This window comes from Vidua macroura, chromosome 15 (genome assembly GCF_024509145.1).
Source record: "Vidua macroura isolate BioBank_ID:100142 chromosome 15, ASM2450914v1, whole genome shotgun sequence".
NCBI classification, from domain to species: Eukaryota; Metazoa; Chordata; class Aves; order Passeriformes; family Viduidae; genus Vidua; species Vidua macroura.
In genome coordinates this window covers 12,634,370-12,659,598 of record NC_071585.1, presented here as the reverse complement: position 1 = coordinate 12,659,598, position 25,229 = coordinate 12,634,370, and the positions used below count along the sequence as shown (strand labels likewise).

Below are 25,229 nucleotides of genomic sequence, written 5' to 3'. Positions count from 1 at the left end.
GCAAGGGGGTCTCTGGGGGACTGCAGGGAAAGGTTTCAAAGGAAAAAAAAACCAAAAACACAGTCCAGTAACAGCAGCAAAACCACTTGTGTGCTTTATCCTCTCCAAACAGAACTCCGTCTGCAGGGGCTCGCTGTGAGGATTTGGGTTGCTCAGGGAAGTTCACCAGGCTTGGGAAAGCAGCTCCTGCAGCTCGGGCTGGTCCCCTCTGTGGGACAGGACCCACAGCCCAAGGGGCTTCCTTGCCCCCTGGGCACAGGATGGAGGGAGCCAGGCACTCAGGAACTAGCCATGTCCTTTTATTGCCCTGGAGCAGATGGGCACAGGGCAGTCCCACGGGGCTCCAGGGCCACCTCCCTGGCTCTGCTTCCCGGCAGCTCCCGGGGACCTGTCCCTTCGGGCCAGTGGCTCTCAGTGCTGTGCCAGATCCCATAGCCAAAGTAAATGAGGAAACCTGGGAAAGGGTAGAACAGGGTGTGTATGGACTGTTTCTCTTCCTTCCCCTCCCAGCCACCAAGTGCTGGCCCCTTTGGGCACATATCAGAGGACACGGTGCTGCCACCACCGCTGGACATCAAAGGTCATCATCTCCTCCCTCCCCACCACTGCTCAGAGCTACATTAGTGCCACGGGCTCTCAAACCACCAGAACTCCACGCAGAGGGGCTGGTGCCAGCTCTGGGGCCCCGTGAGTGGCCGTGCTTACCCACAGCCATCCAGAGCAGGTACCGCAGCCAGGCGGCCGCGCTGAGCCGGGCCAGCAGCACAGCGTTGATGGAGATGCTGAGGAGAGGCAGGAAGGGCAGGCAGGGAACCTGCAGGGAGCACAAGGGTAAATTCCACGGCTAAATTCAGCTCTTTGCTGCTTTGGCTAGCTGTCCATAGGCAAGAGGAAGCCCAGCCTGGCTGTGAGGCTCAGAGATCCAAGCTGGGACTGCAGCCTGTGCTGGAGAGGGATGCTTGTGGAGGCTGTTTTGGTTGTCAGGTCCTGCACTGCACAGGAGGTACCGCAGGATTTGAGGTGAGAGGCAGCAAAGCACTTGTAAAATTAAGCCAAGGTGTTAAGGCCAGGTATCTTTTTACTGAAGAGCAGCTCTGGTTCCTCAGCAGGCTCAGCTGGGAGATGCCCCTTCAGCCCTCAGGTCATGGGGGGAAGAACCCTCGTGGTCCCTGTGGAAAACCCCATGAGCTACACACTGCCTCCAGCAGTACCTTATTAATGTGGATGCAGCAAAGATGTGCCTGACCTAAAGCTGAGGGACGACCCCCAAATGGCACCCTTTCCCCACAGGGCTGCAGCACTTGCCTGCTCTCTGTGCCCCAGGTCCTTCTTCCTGGGTACATCCCGAGGGCTGGGCTGGGTGCTCACCATGAAGGATGCTTTGTCCTGGCTCTGAGGCTGCCTCCAGATGAGAAGAGCTGCTGCCAGGATCCCCAGGAGAGGCAGGGCCAGAGCTGTGATGCACCAGGCACCCCCAGCCTGCAGGCAGGGCAGCCCAGCAGCGCTCACCCAGCTCAGGGCACAGGCCAGGGCAGCTGCAGAGGGACCACAGTGTCAGGGCAGCTTCCCTGGGCTGGGCCCATCCCTCTGCCACACTGCCATGGTGGCACAAATGACAGCCGGGGGACACGGCTGGGTGCCTTCTCATGGGGGGTTTAGCTTTTCTCTCCAGTCTGGGAAGCAGAGGGAGCGGGAGGTTTCCTGAGCTGCCGTTGGGGCAGCCAGCTGTGTGGCAGTGGGGTGAGAGCAGGAAGGAGCCAGGCAGCCCCTGCATCTGCGGCTGGGTGGTTTCCACCAGGCCAGCCCTTGCTCCAGCAGGGATGTCCCCCATGGGTCCCCCCGGGCCAGCTCCCTGCAGAGCCCATCCATCATTCCCAGACACACCTACAGCTGCCAGAGCCCAGACCACCACAGCAGAGGAGCGAGGGGTGGGATGGGGGGGCGGCCGGACCAGGTGGTTCCACCAGAGCTGCACAGCTGGGACCTTCCCCACAGGAGCGTCCCGAGGGCTGGGCCCAGGCCGATACCTGAGGAGCAGACATTGGATCAGAAGCTGGGTGAGCCCTGTCCCCTGTCCCCAGCAGTCTCACCTGAGCAGCAGCACACAGCCAGCCACCATCGAGTAGGCCAGCAGTGTGCCAATGGACATGGTGTCAACCAGGGCTTTCAGGTCGAAGAGAAGGGCCAGGAGACCTGTGGGGAAGAGAAGCCCTTTCAGCCTCCAGGCAGAGCTGGCAGTGCTGCTGTGCCCACCTCAGTCATACTCTCCTGACCTCCCCATGTCCCCACGACAGCCACTGCAACAGAACCTCGATGAACTGGTGATGCTTTGGTCACTAGCACAAAGCATCCCGACACCTCCTGCCTGGCAGTGCAGAGAGGCTGAACCAGAGTCTGGGACACCATCGAGGCCAAATGGTCCTCACCCACCGTGAGGAGATCTGTCTCTGGGTGAAGAGACATGGCTCTAACACCTGCAGTCAAGCTAGAGGCAAAGAGGACACCCCCCAAGGTCTGCTCACAGTTAAGGGTAACCCGAGCACTCACCCACCTGCCACTGCCCCAGACACCAGAGTTGCCACCACTGGGCACTGACGGTGACTGACTTTGGCCAGAGGTTTGAAGAGGAGCCCGTCTCGAGCCATTGCATACAGGATCCGTGGCATGGGGAACATGGAGCCCAGGAGGCTGCATGAGAGAGGGGAGGAGATGGGCGAGAAGAGGGGAGGAATCCAGGAGGTGCCATCCTGCCTTTTGCCCCTCCAAGGGAGCTCCCATTCATCTCTATGGCCCAAAACCTTCTCAAGACCATCTACCAAGATCATCACCTTCCTCACCATCAGATGAGGGACAGTGTCAGGGAAGAGATGTCTGCAGCCACCTGTGCATGCCAGAACACCCCAGCTCACTCTTTTGGGCATGGTACCACCTGACTACCTCCTTCAGGGGCATGCCAATGGGTTTGGCTGCTCTCCCTGATCAGGAAGGGCCAGGTGGGAACACCAGAGTTTGTGTGGAAAGGATTTTGGACAAACAGGAAAGGCAAGGAGGAATTCAGGAAAAAGGGGTTGGGGATATCTCCTGGATGTGTTACAGCTCCAGTACTTGCTCTGAACCACAGAAATGCCATCAGAGGACGCCCCTCACCTGGTGGTCAGGGCACACAGTGACCCCGCAGCCACGGCGTACTTTGCACTGCTCCAGCCAATGTACTCAAAAGCCACTGGCAGTGGGCTCATGGTGTCTAGGAGGTAGTAGGGCATCATCAGGGTGAGGGCAGCAGACACCCCGAAGTAGGCCAGGAAGCAGATGAGGAGGGAGAGAATGATGCCCATGGGGATGGATCTCTGTGGGTCCCTCACTTCTTCCCCTGGGGAGGACAAGCTCAGCTGTAGGAACAGAGGCTCATTTAAAGTGCATGGCATGCTAAGAGCCCAGCTCAGGCTGGAGAGAAGATCCTATATCCCCCCAAGAGAGAACACAGAGACCTTCTAGCAAGGACCACTAGATTCATTCTCTGTCCCAGGGATATTGGGATAGAGAATATCTCTGCTTCAGGATTAGCCCAGACATTCCACATGGACTCTTAGAAAGGGCAGGAGAGAGTGGCTGCAGCACAGAGCTGGGAATGTGCCCGTTTCCCAGCCTCACACCAGTTCCCAGGACTGTGGGGACAGTCACTGCCACAGACCCCCAGCCTGCAGGGAGCAGCACTCCCACCTCACCTACCTGTGGTAGCAATGCAGTCAAATCCAACAAAGGCATAGAAACAGGTAGAGGCTCCAGCCAAGGTCCCAGTGAAACCATAGGGCATGAAGCCTCCCACCCCAAAGGCACTGGTCCTGTTGTTGGCCGTGGACTGGTTCCTGGGGAGGAGGAAGAGTCAGGCAGTGCAGGGAGGTCAGTGCAATGGGGTCCCAGGATGGGGTCAAGCTGAGCAGTCCATCCAACCCGATCAACCCACAGCATCAACCCAGCAGGGCTTAGGACTTTGTCTCTTTGACACATTGCCAACAGGGAGAACGGAGAAAGTGCTATCTCTGGGGATAAAGCACTGGAGGGTTGACTCTCCCCCACTCTGAAGGCAGCACGGGGAGAGTGAAGCCCCTCATACCCAGCCTCCTGGGCAGCTGCCTGTGGCAGGTCGTCCTCCCTGAGCTTCCAGTTGCTCACGTGGCCTTTGATGAAGCCACTCACTGTAACAAAGAGCAGGACGAGCACGTTGAGAGCTGTGAAGGCTTTGTTGACCATGGTGGACTCCTTCACTCCAAAGGAAAGAAGCGCTGGAGAATAAAAAATCAAAACTGGATGAGCCCCCTGGATGACACCAGGGTAGACATTACTGGGGAGGGTGGAAAAGGGGGGCAGTGGTAAATTCAGGACAACTTGCAGATTTCCCCAGATTCCCTTTCTATTCCCCATACTATGCTCAGGGAATTGGTAAAGACATCAGAGGAGTCAGCCCCATCCTGAAGAGCCCACAGTGAGGTGAGGAGTTCATCATACCTGATGGAGGGTGGCACAGGGGGAGGCATCCTACCTGCCAGCAGGATCACTAGACCAGCAGCAAAGGCATCTGGGTGCTCTGCCAGCCCCACAGAGCTCATGGCTGCGTGAGCACCCAAAAACCTCCCCATCTTCTTGCCAAGGAGCTGGTCAAAGGTAGCGCTCCAGGCCCGGGCAACGCTGGCAGTACCTGGGGAGAGGTGATGGCTGTGTTCTGGTGGTCCTGCGAGGTCTCTAAGGTCACCCAGCAAAGCCACCAACACAGTGGTGGGAGGGATCAAGAGGGCCTTATACCGATGACATAGGACAGCAGCAGGTTCCACCCAGCCAGGAAGGCCCAGAGCTCGCCCACTGTCACGTAGCTGTAGAGATAGGCAGAGCCAGCCAGGGGCACGCGGGCCCCAAGCTCGGCGTAGCACAGCCCTGCCAGGGCAGACACCACGGCTGCAATCAGGAAAGAAAGGACGATGCTCGGGCCAGAGCTGGTCTTGGCCACCTCCCCTGCCAGGACGTAGACACCAGCCCCCAGCGTGCTGCCCACTCCCAAGGCAACCAGATCCACGGAGGAGAGGCAGCGGCGGAGGCTGGAGCCCTCTGAGCTGGCTGGGACTCGCTTCCTGCGGGAAAGCAGCTTGGGAACAGAGCGCAGGCGGCCCCAGCACGGCACCTGCAGGAGAGGAAAGCAGCAGGCGTGAGCACACTGCTGCCCCACGGGCACTGACCACCCTAATGTGACACAAACCCAGCCTCAGTGGTTGGCTTGCAGCTCCCACCATCCATAGTGCTCCTGGACTCGCTGGGCGCTGCCTGCTCTCTGTCCCTGCCAGTAAAACAGCCCATTTGGAGCAGGATGGGGCTCAAGCAGCTGTGCTGCTCTCTCATCCCCAATGACAAGTGGAGCTATGCATGGCTGGGGTTTGTTTGGCTCTGTCCAATTTGTGAGAGAGGACAAGGACACGTGTCCCCTGCCAGCTCAGAAAGTCGTGTTGCTCCAGCAGTCTCCTCAGCAGGGACACACAGTGAGGATTACCCCAGCTTTGACACTGAAACTATTTGAAATACAGAACCCATGCCAGAGAAGGAAGGATGGGAGATGCTCTGCTCCTGGAAATTACCTTGAAGTGCACCAGGAAGGACCCACCTGCTCAGCTGGAGATGCTCCCACAGAACCGGTAACTGTGGGTCAATGGCACAGCTCAGGAGGAGACTGGATCCCCTGGGCCATCAGCCAGTGCTTTGGTTTGCTGGGGGCACCACTGGGGATGTCAGCCTGGCAGAAACCCCAATTTGTGTGACATCTGTGCTTGGGGGAAGGTGAGCTTTGTATGGCATGTCTGGGATTTGTGTGCCTTCCCCCATCCTGCACATCCTTTCCCAGGAGCTCCAGGACTGGAGAACCTGCCTTCACATCCCATGGTGCTGCCAGGACCTCCAGGTTACCCCACAGCAAAGCAAAAGCCGTGCCACGCACTCCAAATGCCATAATCTGCTACTCACATGGCTGGAAACCCTGTGCAGTGGCACATCCCTGCAGCACAGGGGACATGTGATCCCTGCTGTGGTGTGGAGCTGGAGGGGAGAGGGACAGCCCTGCCCGGCACCCAGACCCGCAGGATGAGGTGTTCCTGGTGGAACAGGGAGCTCCGATTCTCCAGGACAAATGCTGTGCCCTGGGGGTGAGGAGCCGCCGCCCTGCCACCCCCCAGCAGCGCCCACCCGCTGCACAACCCCAGTCCCGCCCAGGGCACCTCGCCCCGGCGAGTTTCCTTTCTCCTGCAAACAAATTACTCACCCCAGCCATCCTTTGCTCCAGCGGCGAGCTGCTGAGGACAAGGAGCACCAGGCATGCCCCCCTTACGCTCTGCCCTTAAATCCCTTTTGGGAGCACCCTGGCCCTCCCCCCGCTGACCACCGCTCCGGGCTGCACAATGGGAAATCTATGCAGAAATATTTTTCCCACAACGCCTTCCAAATCATACACACAGCCTGCAATGCTAATAGGCTCAGAGGCATTATTGAGGGAGTTTAATTGACTTTTCCAAGCTCCCTGGGCAGGTGGAAGAGGGAACTCTTTCCCTTTGTTCCTGCTCCTTGCACCAGGACCCACATCTCAGTCTGTGGAGCTGGTTTTGGAGGAAATTTAGGCAGAGAGGAGCAGTAATAAGGTTGGGTTGGGGTTTAGGGGTGCATGCACCTACAGCTATGACTGACCCAGCTGCCCCTGGGGAACAGAGAGAGGTGAAATGGACTGCAGCAGCAAGGCAGAGGAGCACAGAGCCAGCTCCATGGGATGTTCGCAGCAGCATGTCCAGCTGAAACTCCCGGAAGCAAAATCCTGAGGCTGCTTGCACTTCCCTGGTATCTGGGCATTCCTGGGGTGCAGCTCACAGGGACTGAGCAGAAGAGTGCGAGCAGGGGCAGGGGTAAGTCCAGGGCTGGGCTGTGTGCTTGGGGGTCCCAGGTGAGGCTCCCTGGGGCCACTAAGGCACATGAGTGTCCTTGGGCACCAGCACGGCTGTTCTGCACAGCTGCTCCTGGCAAGGAGAGGCCATGGAGGGAGTGATGGGGTGACCTGGTTGGTCATCAGCATCCTGGGAGAAGAGGACCAAGTCTGGGCTCTGAGGACAGGTTGGGAGAAGTGTTTTGGTGTGAAGAGTTACCTTTGATTTTATTGTAGATAGCGCTCAGGCTGAGTCTGCTTACAGTATTTTGAGAAAAAACTCTCAGGCTGTGGCTCAGCCCATCCTGTGGCTTTCAGCTTGCAAGGAGCAGAGGAAGGGAGCAGGAGCCATGCAGGAGTAAAGCAAGGAAGGATCCAGAGCATCTAAAGCATAGATGTACACTCAACCTCAAGGCTGCCTTGAGGCTACCTGGCTCTGTGGGGCAGCCCCATATCTAGAGACCCTGTGAGCTGCTGGGCACTGTGAGCAGCTCTGGGGCAGGGGGGCTCAGCACACCAGCCAGGGAGAGCAGGGCTGTTGTCCCACGCTGCAGCACAGGGTGAACAAAGCCATGCTTGTCACCCACGCCGTCTCACATGAGCGAGGTCTCCAGATACCAGTGCCAGCCCAAGGGAACATTGCTCTGAGGAAAGAACAGGGCAGGGCAGGAAGGAGCAGCCTGTGCTGGGAGGCTGTGAGGGTCTCACCCTGCCGGGCTCCTCCAGGGGAGCACAGCCCCATGGCTGCAGGCCAGCCCTCCTGGGGTCCACGCTGCCCCGGACAGGCAGGGCTGAGCAGCTCAGCTGCCTTGCAGCCCCAGAGAGATGCTCAAGCCAGTGGGTACCCCCAGGCCTGGGATGCCTGAAGAGTTACACACCAGCAGCCTTCAGCATCTCCAGGAGTCCCTTGGGGTTTTCTGCTCTGGCTGTTGTCAAGACTCCACCGCCCGTGGCTCCTGCGATGCCCCGCCAGCTCCTCCAGCCCCGCCGCGCTCTCTGTGCCGGCTGGGTGGTGGCGAAGAAGGAGCCGGGTTAAACGTGGGTGAGGCAGGGAAGGAAACGGCCTCAGGGCAGTGCAGACAACGGTACAGCCTGCCAGGAGCATCCTGGAGAGACTCAGCCTGCATCTCATCCGTGTCTGCAGCATGAGAAGAGAAGCCTGGAGAGAAAACCAGCTCATCGCGCCAGCTCGGGTCCTGCCCCGTGGGTGCTCATTGCAGAGTCTTGGTCAGCACCTCCCTCCTTAAGCGGGTCCTGGGGGATCAAGGCCAGGCCGTTCTTCCCTCCTCAGACTCCTGCAGAGAGTCAGGGACGGACATTTCCCAGCCATGCAGGGAAGGGGTGATTTGGGGTGATTTGGTGCAGGCAGAGGTGGCTGGCGGCAGGACCGGGAGGCACTGGGGTACCCTGCGCCTGGCGTTCACCAGGAAACCACAGCTGGGGGGAGAGAAGGGGTGACATTTCCGCAGCTGAAATGCAACCACCGGTATTGCCTGGCAGTGTGCGTGTGGCACCGTGCCACCGCTGCTGGCAGAGTGCCCCTGCACACACCAGTGGGGCTCTTGTGCCAGGAGACCCCCTTCCCCACAGCCGGGCAGGGCAGGGTGCTTTTGCGGGTGACACTGGGTGCCGCCGCACCGCGGGCACCCGGCGGAGGTCTGGCGCGGCACCGGGGGTGGGATGTGGCCCTGGCCATAGCAGGCGGGGACTCGGGGGCGGTGACGTCTCGCCGTGAGGAAACAGCTGCTCGCCAAGGACGAGCGCTCGGCCACAAGAACAGCCCGAGCGCGGCGGCTCCTGCGAGCGCACCCGAGAGGCTCCGCGCTGCCGGTCAGTGCCCGCTGCGGGCCGGGGCACCGCGGGCTGCGGGCTGAGGGGTGCGGGCCGGGGCGCCCGACGGGGCCGGGCGCTTTTTTCCGCAATGGCCTGGGGGGAGGAAAGTCGTGGAAAGGCTGCGCTGGGCGGTGAGCTGTGCAAGCGGAGGCTCCCTCTAAGGGGTGGCTGCAGGGGGAATCCCTGGGTTTTTTTCTTTTTAAGAAAAATCTTTCCTTCTTGACAAGCCCCCGGGGGCTCCGCTGCCGGTGGGTGCTTTTTGAGGCGGGCGCTGGCGGGGCTGCGGGCCCCGCTGGGTGTGTCCCGGCCGGGATGTAGTCCGTGCTTTGGTGCTGCGGCGGCTGCGGAAACACCCACCCATCCCTCCTTCCAGCCGGGATCCACGCTGAGGATCCCCCCTGCTTTGGTACCCACCAAGTTTTGCACAGGTAAACGCAGCCCACGACTGCCCAGAGGCTCGGAGCTCCTGAAGGCCTGGGAGGCTTTTTGGCAGTGGGGTGGGGCAGGGCGTTTTGGGGAAGTCCCTAGCCCTATCAGGAAGATGGTCCGGTGTTCTTTTAAGCCGGGAAGCTCCCTTTGCTTCAGGACAGCGGGTTGCGGGGCACTGGGTGTTGTGGCCTGTGTGCTGGGGGAGCCCCCCAAGCCAGTCGGGCTCTTGGGGTGCAGCCCTGAGCTCACACCTGTGGGGGGGCTTTGGAGAGCCTGGAGAGGTGCACTGCTGGCCAAACAGAGGCTTCCACAAAGGCTGTGCGCATCATTTAGGATTTCTCACGGGATCCCCATAACCCACGTTTCTCCGTTGTTGGGTGGGGGGCAGGTGTACCCCCATGCTGGGCCGCTGCTGCCCAGAGGATGGGGTGTGTTTGTCCGGGGATTTTCCCGGGGCTGCTCTCCAGGGACCCGCGGAGGTGTCGGCAGCAGCGGGGGACAGGGACGAGGCACTACAAGGACAGGTCGGGGGCTGGGTGTGGTCGGCGATTCTCCACCACTGCCGAGATGAGTTGGGTGTTCTCAGCCCCGCTGCCACATGCATGGCGTGAAAGAGAAGGGCTGTGCCATGCTGGGATTTCCCCCCGCCCAGGAGGGTACACAGCCTCCTGTAGAGGCTCCAAGGTGGCACTAACAGGCTGCTTGTGCCGGGGTGGGATCCCTTGGCACCCACCCAGCATCCGGCCGCAGTGCGGCCCCACTGCGTGTGGGGCGTGCGGGGGCTGTCCCCCGGCCAGCAGCCACGGAAGGGGGTGAGGCTCACAGCCTCCCCAGCTGGAGGGGGAAGGGGAGGTGAAAGCAGCTCTGCGTTTCTGCACAACTCTCTCCCTTCAACCGCGGTGCCTGTGGGTGCTTTTAAAAGCTTCCTGTACCCAAGCAGGGGGACTCGGCTGCACAGATTGGTTGCAGGGCTGGGTCTCCCTTTGCATGGGAGCTCCTGCAGGGATGTGCAGCCAAGCCAGGGAAGTTCATGTGATTTCTCCTGCTCGCTCCGTGGCATGAAACCGAACTCCTCCGGGGTCAGAAATCCCCCAGCGTGGCCCTGCTCTGCTCTGAATTTTTCTGCAACGTGTCTCAGAGGGAGGGTGAAGGAGCCAGGCGGGGCCGTGCCTCATGGCTGGCCTCAGCTGACGCTCAGCGGTTCATTCATGGCCGGGCTCCATTTTCCAGCTGTTTTTCTCCCTCTACCAACTTCTTCGGAGCAAATGGTGCTGTTGGGGGACTTTCTCTGGGAGGGTGGGGAGAGGCCACACCGCAGTGGGTTGCAGTTATAAATGGTGCTGGTGTTAGAAAACAACCTGCAAGTTACCCTGGAAACCCAGCTGTGTTTCCTGGTTTCCAAGGATGTGTGGGACTGGTGGTGGCCTTGATTGCTGCACAGAAACTCAGATAACAGCTCTGGGGATATTGTGGGGGCTGCCCAGCACCGTGAGACAAAGACAAGTCCCCAGCAGCTGCTGAAGCTGGGATGGCCTCAGAGCCTGGGGCTTCAGGGGGGCAGAAGGGACATTGAAGGGTGCAGCGAGAAGGCTCAGCCCTGCAGAGGATGCTCAGCCCGTTTCCACGTATTCAGCACATTTTTTCCCCTCTGGTTTCTCTTGGTACTGACAGGAAGCTGTGCAGGCTCTGCGCTGCCCCTGGCCTGTGGGGTCCCCTCAGTGCCGGATAGCAAAGGCTCAGTAAGCACAGGCTGGCCAGCAAAGCCCCTCTCCCTGATCCATCCTGCAGCACCTGGCAGTGCTCTCCCATGGGCACCACCCCCCAGGAGGGAGCAAACCCTCCCTTAACTAACACAACCTGCAGAGAGGGGCCTTGGCTCACAGTGACCTTTCTGTTCCCTTCCACAGCTCCTCCCTGCCCTCGCTCCAGTGATTTCCAGCTTGGGAACCATGGCACCCCAAGGAAAGGTAAGAGTGACCTCCACACGGCAGGGGTGGGTCCAGGGCAGACCCCAGAGCTGGGGCAGCATCTCCAGGAGCCTCAGGGATGTGGTGAGGTGCATGGACACCATGCTGCCCAGAGCCTGTTTACATTCCTGCCTCTGCAGCCAGTGCTGTCTGGATGTGATGCAGATGGGGGAAGTGCTGGGCTGGGGAGCGGGAACAGCAAGGAACAAAAATCCTTTTGGGACCACAGTGGGATGGGGAAGAGAAGCGGGGCCGTGGGAAGGGGAGGAGAAGAGATGTTGCACTGGGGATTTGGGCATTTGGTGGAGAAAACTCCCGCCTGAGCATGCTGCAAGGCATGCAGCCCTGTTTGGGCCTTTCTCCACTCCCCAGCCTGGATTACTTCCCACTCCAGACTGGGGCTGGTGCGGTGTGGCAGCTGGGTGAGCAGGTGCTACCCTGCAGCCAGGAAAACATCTCAGTGTGGGTGGAAAACCCTGCCTCGGTGGGCAGGTGTGCTGGCTCAGTGCAGCCTGCCTGCTGGCAGGGGAGGAGTCCCAGCCCAGAGCCTCCCTTCTCCACTGCTGGGGCCAGGCTCTGCTTTCCATTCCCTGGAGAAATCAAGCAATTATTTCCTCCAACTTTACTACCCAAAGCTTCCTGCCCAGCTAAGGCAGTGGTTGCTCTAGGTGGGGAAACTGAGGCACAGTGCAGGTGAGCACGTTTCTGCAGCAGTCCAGGATCCCAAGCAGCCATGGGGGTGGAAGAGAGCGAAGCCACGCTGGGAATTTTGCTTCCACCCTCCTGGCCCCAGTGTGGCTTATTTTTAGCTGGGAGGTCCCGGACAGGCCAGGATGACTCAGAGGCTGGAGGAGGGGAGGCAGGAGGCCCCTGGCAGCTGAAACAGGATGGAAAGTGGGATGGGGGTATGAAGAGTATGTGGTGGGCAGGATGCTGTTTCCATCCTAACTGATGTTCCTGCACTTCCCTGGGGCTCATTCCCACAGAGAATGCAGGGAGTGTGGGGTGATGCAGAGCACTGAGCTCCTGCCTCAGTTTCCCTTGCCCCAGCAAGGCAGGCAGCTCATGCTTCGATGGCTCAGCAGGCAGGAACACAGCCCTGCTCTTCCTCTCCATTTAACCAAAGCCAACATCTTGACTTCCAATACTCTCCAGCCACCCTTGTTCAGTCCTGCTGCCTCCAGGCACCTCCTTTGCCTTGCAATTTATTTCCATCTCTGCAAGGCATGTGTATGGGAGCAGCTTGTGCCAAGCCAGGAGGGTCTGGGAGCTGCCGGGAAGTGGGGCTAAATCCAGCTGTCCTGATGAATCACCTGCAATACGATCTGCCCCGTGCCCGCCTGGTTCCCTGGAAGGGCAGCATCTCCTCTTGGTCCCTGCCACAGGGGACACCAATGCCAGCAGCTCCTCCCAAGAGGGCCTGTGGGATGTGCCCAGTTTCTCTCTGGAAAACAGGAGGAGAGAGGCTGGTTTGTTTCTGACGGGGGGGATGTGCAGCAGAGTTGTTGTGCCATGATGTTCGGATAGGACCCAGGAGAGTGGTGGGTGTGGAGCTGCCCTGAGTTCATCTCCTTGGGCTCCTTCCTGGAGGCACTTCCTGGGTCAGGGACATCAATGCCCATCTTCTCCAAGGATATGCTGCTTTAAATGTCCATGCTGGCAGCAGGCCTGGGCCTTTTACAGCTCCTGAGGATCTTAAAGAAGCCGTGCAGCAGATCCTGAGCAGATGAGCCCAGGGAGGTGCACATACCCAGCTGGCACGTGGTACAAGCAGAGCCAGGGGAGGATGCTCAGTTTCCCAGAGTGCTGGCACAGCTGACAGCCCCAGCTCAGCTCCCAGCTCTCCTGTTTGTCAGCACAACTGCTAAAGAAATGCTGCTGCTCAGTTCTTCCCAGTCTGTGCCTCTGGTGGGGATGTATCCCAGTTCTTTATGTGGGGCCAGGATGGTTTCACCTCTGCTTCCACCCAGGGTGGTGCTGATCTCATTCAGGGTCCAGCTCCAGGGTCCCGTGGGGTGAATTCCCTGAAGCTGACCTGGGAAGGGGGATTTCGGTCCCTACTTTTCCTGAGGTCTCTGGAGGTGTTATTCCTGAGCAGTCTGGAAGTGGCAGAAGAGCAGATAGAAGTGGATCATATCAACCCCCAGGATTTCTCAGGCTCTCTGGAAAGTCTTTCCCAATACCCAGGGTCTCTGCTCCAGCCCCTTGGATCAGCCTGGGCCCCGTGGGAGTGCATGCTGGAGCAGGACAAACTGTTGGCAGCTCTGGTGCTTCTCAGTGTTTTCCACTTAGCAGCCCACTTGTGCCTGTAAATTTGTCTCCTTGCTTGGAGGCCATGCAGAGCCTGGGCAACCTCAGCATCCAGAGTGGTTCCTTGCTTGCAACAGGCAGTGGAAAATTAATTTCCTCTGTAGGGAGAGCAAACAGAAAGGAAACAACTGCAGAGGAGAACATCTGTTTATGTCTGAGCTTGAACTTTGCCTTGGGCAGCCTGAGCCATAACGGATCTTACCTCAATCCTGCTCAGCTTCAGTTTCTTCCCCCATCCCACTGGAGCTGCTCCTTCCTCTTGTACCTTCTCCCCTCCTTTCCCGTAGGTCTACAGGGGCTCAGTGAAGGATTTCCAGGGCTTTGACGCCAACCAGGATGCAGAGGCCTTGTACAATGCCATGAAGGGATTTGGTATGGATGCTCCTCCAGACTGTCCCAGGGCTACCCTTGGTGTCCCTTATTCCTTGGTGTCCCCTATTCCCTGGTTGACCCTTGCATGGCTGGGTGTCCTGCATCACTTCCCCTCTCAGCTGACTGAGTGCTTTAGCAATGTGCTAAAGCTCTCCTGGTTTCCTTTCCTCCCTGGAGCCAGCTTGGCTCTGCTTGTCCTCCCTGCCCCAGCTCCAGAGCAGCTCTGGGCACAGCAGGGTGGCTGTGGTGACTCCTGGCTCTCCCCACAGGCAGTGACAAAGAGGCCATCCTTGACCTCATCACATCCAGAAGCAACAGGCAGCGGGTGGAGATCTGCCAAGCCTACAAGTCCCTCTATGGGAAGGTAAAGTCAGGAGCACTCCCTGGCCCATGGCCCCACTGCAAAGTGGCCGTGGCTGCCACCACCCAGCCCACACAGGGACCCACTGCTCCCTGGACCCAGTTGGAGATGCTGTGGAGCAAAGGATCCCCCAGCCCCTTTCTCCCCCTCCACCAGGACCTCATTGCAGACCTGAAGTACGAGCTGACGGGGAAGTTTGAGCGGCTGATCGTGAGCCTGATGCGGCCCCCAGCTTATGGAGATGCCAAAGAGATCAAAGATGCCATCTCGGTAAGGGGTGGGCACCCCTCCAGGGGTGGGCACGCTGCCCAGGGCCCCTCTGAGGGCACTCCAGCCAGCCCCAGTTCTCATGGGGCTGTGTCTCTGCCCGCAGGGCGTCGGCACAGATGAGAAGTGCCTCATTGAGATCCTCGCCTCCCGCACCAACCAGGAGATCCATGACCTGGTGGCTGCCTACAAAGATGGTGAGGGCTGAGAAGGGCAGGGGCTGCCCTGTGTCCCTTTGGGCCACAAAAAGGGCAGAGGTGAAGGGATCCAAGTCTCCAGACCCAAACTCTTCCCTTCCTCTTCCACCAGCCTATGAGAGAGACCTGGAAGCTGACATTGTTGGAGACACATCAGGCCACTTCAAGAAGATGCTGGTTGTTCTGCTTCAGGTATGTCCCTCTGTCCAGCATCTGTAGGTGGTGGGTGCCTGTGCCCTGCAGGGCTGAGCCCATCTCTCTCCCACAGGGTGCCAGGGAAGAGGACGATGTGGTGAGTGAGGACTTGGTGGAGCAGGATGCCAAGGTGAGGCTTGGTGGGTCACTGTCATAGGTGGTATCTGGGCAGGGATGGGGCACTGGGACATCTGGATTTAGGCTGCAAAAGGTGGGTGGGTGCCAGGGGAGCACCCTGAGTCAGGCTGTGCCGCCTTCCCCATCCCACCAGGACCTGCTAGAAGCTGGCGAGCTGAAATGGGGCACAGATGAGGCCCAGTTCATCTACATCCTTGGCCGGAGGAGCAGGCAGCATCTCCGCCTGGGTGAGCATCACCTGCGAGCTCGGGGTGGGCCTGAAGCTATCTCAGTAGCTTCTCCAGGCATCTCCTTGCTCTCATCCCGCAGTCTTTGATGAATATCTGAAGATTGCTGGGAAGCCCATTGAGAGGAGCATCCGGGGGGAGCTCTCTGGTGACTTTGAGAAGCTGATGTTGGCCGTGGGTAAGCCAGCCCCACGTGGGGATTCTGCAAAAACACACCACTGCCCTTCTCGACTGGGAGGGCTCAGGACTGGGGCCAGCAGGGTCAGGGCTGTGGCTGTACCTGGTATCAGGGGGCTCAGGGAGGCTCCTTCAGGATGGGTGGGGATGCTGAATGTGGTTCCCATGGGGTGTGGGTGTTCAGAGGTTGGGGGCACTGGTGCAGCTGGGTGCTGGCATCCCTCACCACACCTCAATTTCTCTGCAGTGAAATGCATCAGAAGCAAAGCAGAGTATTTTGCTGAAAGGCTCTACAAGGCCATGAAGGTAAGTAGATTTCCCCTTACCCACAGGGTCCCCCCAGCATTGCAGGGATCTGGCCAGAGGAGGGGTCCCCTTGCCACGGGGTGCTGCTGGAGAGCAGGGTGACACAGGTCCATGAAGGCAGGACTTATGTGACCTTCCCTCCAAAGGAGTTATTCCCTCAGAGTTGGGGCTGGCTAGAAATCAGTTAGAGGGCTGTCACCGTTGAGTCAGGGACAGGAACAAAAACTCTAGACTTCAGAAGGTGAACAGAAGGTGTTAAATAGAAATTAGCGAGTCTTTTATAACCCGACTGGCTAAGCTGAGACTTGATTGGTCCTAAAGCAAAAACCTCCCACACTATTGGTGAACTAAGAATACCACACTCTGGAAATCATATCTATAAACAACCTGTGTAGAAAGAGAGATAATAATTGTTTTAATTCTTTCTCTGAGCTTTCTGACAGCTTCTCACAGTTTCCCAGGAAAATCCTGGGAGAGCTATGTCTCTCTCTGTTCAGAGGATATGTGATTACCACAGAGGGTCCAACATGTGATGAGCTGAGCAGAGTTGTTTGGCCATCCCAGGCTTGATGTGGAGCTGGTCCATTGCAGGGTCTGGGCACGAGAGACAACACGCTGATCCGCATCATGGTGTCGCGCAGCGAGATCGACATGTTGGACATCCGGGAGGTGTTCAGGACCAAGTATGAGAAATCTCTCTACAACATGATAAAGGTAAGTGCTGGGGGTCTTGCTCACCCTCCAAGCAGCTGCTGCCTCCCTCATGATGCCAGCGCCCCTGGGAGGGCTGTGCTGGGGGTCCATCTCTGAGGACAGGGTTCAGGGAGACCCCTCTGCATGAGCCCATCCCATGGCACTACCTTGATTCTACCTACTGCATGTCCTCTGTCTCCATCTGCTTTTCCAGGAGGACACGTCTGGGGAGTACAAGAAGGCTCTGCTGAAGCTGTGCGGAGGGGACGATGAGTAAGACCATTGTCACCCGCTTTGTTCCTCTTCCTTCCCTTGGTGCTGGGTGCAACATCTGGGTCAGAGCCTGGTGGAGCACCTGGACCAGCAGCACCCACAGTGACTGTGGTTCGGTGCAGGGGGCCCTGTGGCCCCTCTGTATGGCCAGCCACAATGTCATGGTTCCTTCTTGCCACATGGGAGCCCTGCAGGGCAGGGCCAAACCCCTGGAGGGAGGATGCTCTGGTGGGGGAGGTTGGGATTCACCACACATTTCCTCCCATTCCCACCCATCCAGCCCCACAGCAAGCACCTGGTTCCTGTCCCTGTGCCCAGTGGATACAAAACACCCCTCATGGAGGAGCGAGACAGGGTGAGGGGGGGCTGCTGGCAGGTGCAGGGCCCCCATGGCTCACTGTCCCCTGTCCTTGCCCTCCGTTGCAGTGCTGCAGGTGAGTTCTTCCCCGAGGCGGCGCAGGTGGCCTATCGGATGTGGGAGCTTAGTGCGGTCAAAGTAGAGGTCAGCACCCCCAGCCCCCCTGCACCCCGCTGTGCTGCCTGCCAGCTTGGGACCCCTGGCTGCTCCTCTCTGCCATGGGGCACAGCCAGCCCCACACCTCTGCTCTAACTCTCACTCCCCAGCTTCTCTCAATGCCATTCTCTGGTTTTGGGGTACGAGGTTGGCAGGATGTAACCATGGCAGGGCTGGCTGCCCCCCGTGGGCTCCACTAACCCCCTGCTCCCTCTGAAGCCTTCCTGCCTTGGGGCAGTGGGTCCTGCATGTCTCTGCAATGCATCACATGCAGCCCTGGCTCCAGTGCCCACCAAAGAACTCCTGCCCCCTGGGGTAGCCTAGAGCTAGCCAGGGCATGGCTGCAGTATGGGGAGCGGTAACCTGCATGCAGCTGAAATTCCCACAAAAGGGTGCTTTGGGATATGCAGAAATACACCCTGAGCCCTACATGAACACTGTGAGGATGGAGATGTGTTTGGAGCATAAGGACACAGGAGGATAGAACTGTAGGGCAGGAATGGGCACCCTTTCAGAGACTCCTCTTCTGTCTCTCAGTGACATGGCCAGCCCAGGCTGAGATGTTCCAGGCTAGGGCAGGCAGGTGTAACACTGGGCAGGGCACCAAGACTCCAGGGATTTTCTGTTTCTGTTCTCTTCCTGCTCTCTGCTCATCTGGCTATGGTTTGCCCTTTAATGGAAGGGGTGACAGTGGTGTGGAGATCCTCACTGATCCCCAGGTGCTTGCACTAACACAGAACCTGCTTTGGCCTCAGCTTGCTGGGTGGCACCTTCCCTCTTCCTCATCTCTTCTCTCCATCTCTCCATCCCTCCCTCTCTCCATCCCTTCATCCCTTCCTCCCTCCCTCCCTCCCTCTCATCTCGAGGGTGAGCATAAACCCCTCTCTGCATCCACAGCTGCGAGGAACCGTGCAGCCTGCAGGAGACTTCAACGACGATGGGGACGCGCAGGTGCTGAGGAAGGCGATGAAGGGCCTGGGTAAGTGGGAACCGTGAGTTTAGGCCCTTCCTGCTGCTCCCCAACAGCTCCTGGTGCACAAAATCCACCCTGGCCCACACAGGGCTGCATGGAAGCCCCAGGGGGAATAGAGACGGAGCTGTGGGAGTTCTCCCTTCCCTGCCTACCCAGTTTGTGGGGGTGGCGATGTGCCCATGATCAGCGGTGACACGGTGACACAGTGTGGTTCTGCTGTCATTGCAGGCACGGATGAAGGGGCCATCATAGAGGTGGTGACCAAGAGGAGCAACGCCCAGAGGCAACAGATCCTAAAGGCTTACAAGGCTCATTATGGCAGGGTACTGCAGTCTCCATCCCACGCTGCTTCCTCCTGCCCACATCCTGCCCCCTCCCACATGGAGATCAGCCCCTCACTGAAAGGAATCCTGTCCAGGGAGCAGTGGGCAGCTGGGGCACACCCACATGCCCTGGCATGACTCCCCCAAGGGAAACAGTGTCACAGCAGCCACCCACTCTGGGTGCCCCACCAGCCCAAGCGAGGGTGTCCCTTCCCTTCGCTTGCCCCATCCTCAGCTCTGCACAGAGGGCTCCAGAGCCAGAATCTCCCCAGAGACACCCAAATATGTGACTTCAAGCTGCCCCAAGGGTTTTCATAGATGTCTCCAATCCCTACGCTCTCCTCCCCTTCTTTTTCTCTCATGTTTCCTCAGCTGGTCTGTCCCTGCAGAAGCAGCTGGGGACTGAACCCTCAAACGTTTTTTTTTGCAGGACCTGATGGCAGACCTGAAGTCTGAGCTGTCTGGCAGCTTGGCCAAGCTGATCCTCGGGCTGATGCTGACGCCACCACAGTACGACGCCAAGCAGCTGAGGAAGGCCGTGGAGGTAATTGTCACACTGCTGGTGGCCCAGGGCTGTCAATGCCCACAGCTTCACATGCCCCAGGGTCTCGTCTCCTCTGGAGAAGAAAAGATCAGAAAGCAAGAAAGCACCAGGACAAAGACCTGGTTTGCACTCAAGACTTGCATGCCTCTTTGCAGCCCAGCATGCTCAGCCAGCTGGTAGCCACTGGAGAGCCAGGGTAGGGACAAACCAGTGACATGCACTGCTATCCACCAGTCACACCAGCTGGGACCTCACTAGCAGCGTACTTGGACACTTCCATGTTGATTCCTACCAGCTCTTGGGGCAATTTGCTGGATATAGACTTTTGCCACGTTGTTGACCTGGACCCCTCCTTGCCTAGCACTGCACAGCAGTGCCATCATGTCCCCATCTGGTGTTGGCACCTGTAGCACCCACCATGGCACTCTCTTCCAGGGGGCCGGCACAGATGAGAGTGTCCTGATCGAAATCATGGCCACGCGGAACAACCAGGAGATCAGGGCTATCAACCAGGCCTATCAGGAAGGTAGGGCACAGGAGGGACCGGGGGAGCACCCAGGTTCTGGGCACAGAGCACACTGTGCAAGGTCCTTCCAGAGCCCAGGCAAAGTTTTGCCTCTGGGTTGGGTCCATGGCTTGATGCTGTGAAGGTCTGTTAGTCCCTCCAGCAGAGCGCTGGTCCTCGCCTCTCTCCACCTCACGGTGACATGCCCCAGCTCTGCCGTCAATGTCTCCTTCCCTGAGAGCTCTTTCACAATGATCCTATTTCCTCCAGAGTACCTGGAGCAAGAGGCTGTGCTTATGCTCAGGGCATTAGAGCTGCTGGGGTGATCCCCTCTTCCCTGGGTTTGAACTCAGCATCTGCTTCAGCCATGCTTCCCATGGGCATCACGGGGACAACAGGCACTGGTGGGTGGGAACCTGAGCTGCAGGGCTCAGCCATCCCTTCTCCACAGCCTACCACAAGAGCCTGGAAGATGACCTGAGCTCTGACACATCGGGGCATTTCAAGAGGATTCTCGTCTCCCTGGCTCTGGTAAGGGCAGCTCTCACTGGGTCTTTTCCTCTCCCTGCCACAGGCAGTGCTGGGGGTCTGGGAGGACAGTAGAGAAGACACAGCACCCCTGCCTGGCTGGGCAGTGCTGCTGGACTCTGTCTGCCACGCCCTCACTTGGGGCTCTCCCAGGAGATGTCCCCTCTCCATCTCCATGATTTTTGTATCCAACCACAGGGCAACCGTGATGAAGGACCAGAGAACCTCACACAGGCACAGGAAGATGCCAAGGTAAGACCCATATTGGCAGTGCTCTCCTGGGCTTTGCATTAAAAAAAAGGAGAGGATGTTGCGTGCCCTACTCTGGAACTGACATTCTAAGGGAAGCAAATGCTGCTGGGCCAGGGTCTCTGTAAACTGCAGGAGGAGATGCCAGGTGAAATGACACCTTTGGAAGTAAAGCTCCCATGCCTGATTCCTGAAGCCCTTGGCTCTGCTGCTCCGTGGACGGGGAGAGCAGCCCCAGGGAATTCCCCACCAGTAGGCTGCAGCCTTTCTTGTGCAGAGCTGCCACTCTGTGGTTCAATAACACACACTGATGCTGAAATTTGGCTCTTGAGCTTCCAACATAGCTTTGGGCTGCTCTGCAGGAGCCACTCACCTCGGTGTGTTGTGCAGGGGGCAGCTCTGACACACTGGGGTGCTCCAGACCTCTCCTGGGCTGTGGTGAGACACAACTGGAAGGGGAAGGCTGAGCAGCCAGAAGCAGTGCAGGGAGGTGTGGGGGCCATTCCCTGGCTGAGCTCCTGGTCCCAGGAGACCTGTGACCCACAGGCTGTGTCCCCTGACCCCCTGCTCCTCGGGGTCGGGTCTTTTCTATGAGGGGCTGGGAAGATCTGTGCAGGGTCAAACCCGAGATCTTGCTTGGCTGTCTTGTGCCAGCACTGGATGTTCCAATGCCCGGGAGAGCACCACAGCATTGCCAGCAAGGCTGCCACCAGCAGAGGGAGCGGATGCTGTCCTGCCTGTGTCCCTGTCCATGCACTGCTTGCACCCTGCCACGCTCTCTGCCTGTACCTCTGCCCAGGCACTGCCTGCACCCTGCCACACTCTCTGCCTGTGCCTCTGCCCAGGCACTGCTTGCACCCTGCCACACTCTCTGCCTGTACCTCTGCCCAGGCACTGCCTGCACCCTGCCACACTCTCTGCCTGTACTTCTGCTCCTGCCTTTTCAGGACTACCTAAAAACATAGGCTAGACAAAATTAAAGGAATAAAAGGCGGTTATATTTATTGAAGGGCCTTAAGTGCATTTAGGGCACACGTAGCCCCCCCAGGGGCTACACCCAAAAATGATGACAGGTCACAGGTTTTCATACTTTCATAAGTTTGGTCCATTTGCATATTGGGGGTTAATATTCCAATTACAGCTTCAGGTAATGAAGTCATTTACCCCAAGTTTGCTGCCCCCACCTCTCTTGTTTACATTTCTTGGGGCCTGAGACAGTGAAGTGTCCTTGATTCCCAGGATGAATTGTTTTGTATGTCTAAAATGGGAAAGCAGTGGCTAACACTATATGGAGTTTAGAGTTATACACTAAGGCATTGCAGGATTACAAATACATGAAAAATACAAAAGCTAAAATCCTAAGGCATCACTGCCCATTCACTGCCTGTACCCCTGCTGCACGTGCTGCTGCTCACCTCACCCTGCTGCACAGAGAGAGCCAGGGATGACATACACAGGGATGAGCCAAACAGGTGGCACCTGACCTGGCACCACGCCGTGTTTTGTCAGCAAAGCTGCCCCTCCCCTCGTCCCACTGGCAGAGGTGGGCAGGCTGGTGGGAGCCAGCCTAAAGGCAGGCAAGGATGTTCCAAGAGGAGCAACAGACTGGCACCCAAGCTCCAGGGCTGGGGAAATTCACTTTGTTTGGCCAAAGACCAACCTCCCAAGGTACTGGTGTAGAGGCCAAACTGGAGGAGGACACAGGTCCTGCTCATGGGGAAGTAGGGGACCTGGGGACAGGTAGCTTTAAGGGATTTGCTAGACTTCCCTTGCTTTGTCAGGGAACAATAAAGGTTGAGCAGCACCTTCTGACCCTGTTGTCTTCCTGTCTCTCTCTCTCCACCAGGTTGTTGCTGAGACCCTGGTGAGTGCCTGCCTTTTCGCTCCTCACCCTTCTGCACGTTTGAAGGGATGCTGCAGTCCTGGGGTGCAGGGCTGGGGCTGGGAATTGCAGCCCCACAAGCCAGGCCTTTCTGACCACATGGCTGTGCTCACTGGCTTGGGACTCTGGTGTCCTTGCATCAGGATAGGGAACAAGGGGACAGATGGGACCTGCAATGAGGGCACTTCCCTGCAGCGTGGGGCAGGAGAGGGAGAAAGCCACCTGCCCTGCCCTTGGGGACCAAGCCTGCATGTGGGACCTGTGTTCCAGGCAGTGTGGGACTCTGGGCTGGCTTCCCTGGCTCCCCAAAAGTGGCAACTGGGGAGGGGGTGACTTTCTCCTGCAACAGCCTAATGGATGAGATGAGCACAGCCTCTCACTGATGCCCAGAGAGGAATGGTAGCCATTCATTCATGGGCAGCACTGCTGTGGCCCAGAGTAGCTTCTGTATCTTTCAGACAGCCCTGAATTTTCTCTTCAGGTGGTGTTGGTCACCCCTGAAACATCCTCCACAAAGGACAAAAAAAGTCTTAACCATGAGCATTGCAAAGCTTTTTCCATAAAAACTGGAAAACATCTTTCTTAGAGATAATCTGTGAGTGTGCAGCTTCACATCTATGCAGAGGAAAGGCCTTTTTTAGGGGGAAAAAATCCTCAGCTATTTTACTGCTCATAACTTCTTTACAAAAAGGTTTCCAGTCAGGACTGGCTGTCCCAGGAAAAGCTTTTTCACACCTGTGTCCCTCTCTGCTATGTCTCCCTCTTCACCCTTTGTTCTCTCCCAGAAACTTGCTGATGTCTCCAGCAATGACTCCAGCGACTCCCTGGAGACCCGATTCCTCAGTATCCTCTGCACCCGCAGCTACCCGCACCTCCGCAGAGGTAGGATCACGTTTCTCCATCAGCTGCAACACAAGTGCTTGGATTTGGGCTAGATGGGAGATGGGGGTCCCCTCAATGCTGAGGTTGAGCCTTGTCTCCCCAGCAGTGGTGGGGATGAGGCCTGGCATTTGAGGTGGCTTGTTGAAGTCACCCAAGCCTGCTCTGGTCTCACGTGGTCCAGAAGTCTCCACAGCTGAGGCTCGAGTCTCCTGGGTGCCCTGGGCTGGGGTGGAACAGCTCAGCAGTGACCCTTTCCTCTCCCCCATCCTCAGTGTTCCAGGAGTTCATCAAGATGACCAACCACGACGTGGAGCACGCCATCAAGAAGCGGATGTCGGGAGATGTGAGGGACGCCTTCGTGGCCATCGGTCAGTGCTCCCTCTGGACAGGGCTCTCTGCAGGGCAGGCAGCCCCTTTAGCTGTCACTGCCTAGGCAGTGTGGCAGCAGATTCCTGCTGCCTCTGGGCCATGGAGACTCCCACTGGGCATGGGGTAGGGCACTTACAGGGTCTCTAGAGAGGGCCAGGCCTGCACCCTTGTACCAAGGAAGGCTTGTGGCTGAGACAGTGGTGCCACAGCTCCTTGCTGTGATGTGTCCCCTGGGTGCCATGAACCCTCTTTCTGTCCCCTCTGTGTGTTGCAGTCCGGAGTGTGAAGAACAAGCCAGCTTTCTTCGCTGACAAGCTCTACAAGTCCATGAAGGTGAGTTCAGACCCTCCTGGGGCTGGGCTGTGGGAGAGGGCTGTGCTGGGCTTCTTTGGGACTGTGCTTTAACCTCACGAAAGGGATGGGGTTTGTCCTCTGTGTGTCCCTAAGGGAGTAGGGAGGGCTGAGCTCAAACCAACATCTGGGTTATCAGGAGATGTGTCAGGTTGATGCCAGCAAGTCCAGCATATGTCCAAGGAAAGATCACAGAACAGTTAGGGTTGGAAGGGACCTTTAAAAGTTTCATCTAATCCAATTCCCTGCAATAAGCAGGGACGTCTTCAAGACTATTTAAGGCCCCATCCAACCTGGCCGATTTCTTCCTTGTAACTACTCTGAATCTTCTCTTTTAACTTAAAACCATCACCCCTTTTCCTATCACTACATTCCCTGCTAAAAAGTTTGTCCCCATCTTTCTAAAGCCCCTTTTTAGTATTAAAAGACTGCAATAAGGTCTCTCCAGAGCATTGTCATCTTCAGGCTGAACAACCCCAGTTCCCTCAGCCTTTCCTCACAGGAGAAGTGTTCCAGACTCATTTTTGTGGCCTTCCCGTGGGCCTGATCCCCAGCTTGGACTATGCTGGAGATACCAGTGAGCCCCAGTCCCTGCAGGGCTTTTTGTTCAAGCTCTCCCTTGCAGGGTGCTGGCACAGATGAGAGGACCCTGACCCGGATCATGATTTCTCGGAGCGAGATTGACCTGTTCAACATCCGGGGCGAGTTCATAGACCTGTTTGACAAATCGCTGCACCACATGATTGAGGTGAGGGGACAGGGACATCCCCTCCTGGCTCATCACCTTGCCTGGCTGTGTCCTGGCCCTGAGCCCTGAGGGGACCTGAGCCATAAGTGGCACAAGGGCTGAGCATCACCTGGGCAGGGGGAACTGCCCCCAGCAGCCCCAGAGTTGGCTGGTCTGGCTGTAGAGAGGATGTGCTGGCATCTTCCACTGCTGCAGGGATACCTGCAGGGTGTCCAGGACATGGAGCTGTGCCTCCCCTGTGTGCCCAGCACCTTGAACCAGGCTTCCCCGGGGCTGGTTCTCTGACATGGCTCTCCCTCTTGCAGAAGGACACCTCTGGCGACTACCGCAAGGCTCTGCTGGCCCTCTGTGGTGGGGAGGACTAGGTGGCAGCTGGGGCTCTTTGTGTCTGAGCCAGCACACAGCCACTGCCTTGATGTCACCGCAGCTTTGGGGGCTTCAGGGGACACTCAGTTCCCTCCAGAGAGCAACTCACTTTGCGCTGGAAAGCAGCACCACATTGCAAGCGGGGGAGTCTCGGGGAGGGGAGCAGAGGGGTCTGGGTAGGGAGATTGTCTGTCTTGAAGCAAAATAATTCATACCCGAACATGCCACTAAACCAAGGAATTTACCCAGATGGAAAAGACAATTTTAAATCTGATAAATAAAACCTCACTGTTGCTGACCCTGA

At 57.9% G+C, this 25,229-nt stretch overlaps 2 protein-coding genes across 4 annotated transcripts; one reads left to right on the top strand and one right to left on the bottom strand.

Moving 5' to 3' along the window:
- Window positions 1–51: 51 nt before the first annotated feature.
- On the bottom strand, window positions 52–9,812 carry LOC128815093 (cationic amino acid transporter 2-like). Its single transcript, XM_053991492.1, has 15 exons — window positions 9,552–9,812; window positions 8,640–8,872; window positions 8,353–8,383; window positions 7,825–7,951; window positions 4,801–5,232; window positions 4,541–4,696; window positions 4,115–4,283; window positions 3,730–3,866; window positions 3,148–3,370; window positions 2,552–2,688; window positions 2,091–2,193; window positions 1,885–2,027; window positions 1,369–1,535; window positions 706–814; window positions 52–454 (listed from the first exon to the last, which is right to left on the bottom strand). The coding sequence occupies exons 1-15, from the start codon at window positions 9,810–9,812 to the stop codon at window positions 300–302; spliced, it is 2,583 nt and encodes an 860-aa protein (XP_053847467.1). The 3' UTR covers window positions 52–299.
- ANXA6 (annexin A6) lies at window positions 8,678–25,229 on the top strand. Of its 3 annotated transcripts, none has more exons than XM_053991196.1 (26): window positions 8,678–8,776; window positions 11,116–11,175; window positions 13,773–13,857; window positions 14,127–14,221; window positions 14,375–14,488; window positions 14,592–14,682; window positions 14,795–14,874; window positions 14,951–15,007; window positions 15,149–15,242; window positions 15,325–15,420; window positions 15,667–15,725; window positions 16,317–16,439; window positions 16,633–16,691; window positions 17,118–17,193; window positions 18,103–18,184; window positions 18,407–18,501; window positions 18,932–19,045; window positions 19,481–19,571; window positions 20,002–20,081; window positions 20,277–20,330; window positions 22,174–22,191; window positions 22,995–23,091; window positions 23,364–23,459; window positions 23,735–23,793; window positions 24,437–24,559; window positions 24,865–25,229. In XM_053991196.1, the coding sequence occupies exons 2-26, from the start codon at window positions 11,158–11,160 to the stop codon at window positions 24,922–24,924; spliced, it is 2,016 nt and encodes a 671-aa protein (XP_053847171.1). In that variant the 5' UTR covers window positions 8,678–8,776; window positions 11,116–11,157; the 3' UTR covers window positions 24,925–25,229. The 3 variants fall into 3 exon arrangements, with proteins under 3 accessions (XP_053847171.1, XP_053847173.1, XP_053847172.1); XM_053991197.1 differs by lacking the exon at window positions 8,678–8,776 and adding an exon at window positions 9,111–9,207; XM_053991198.1 differs by lacking the exon at window positions 22,174–22,191.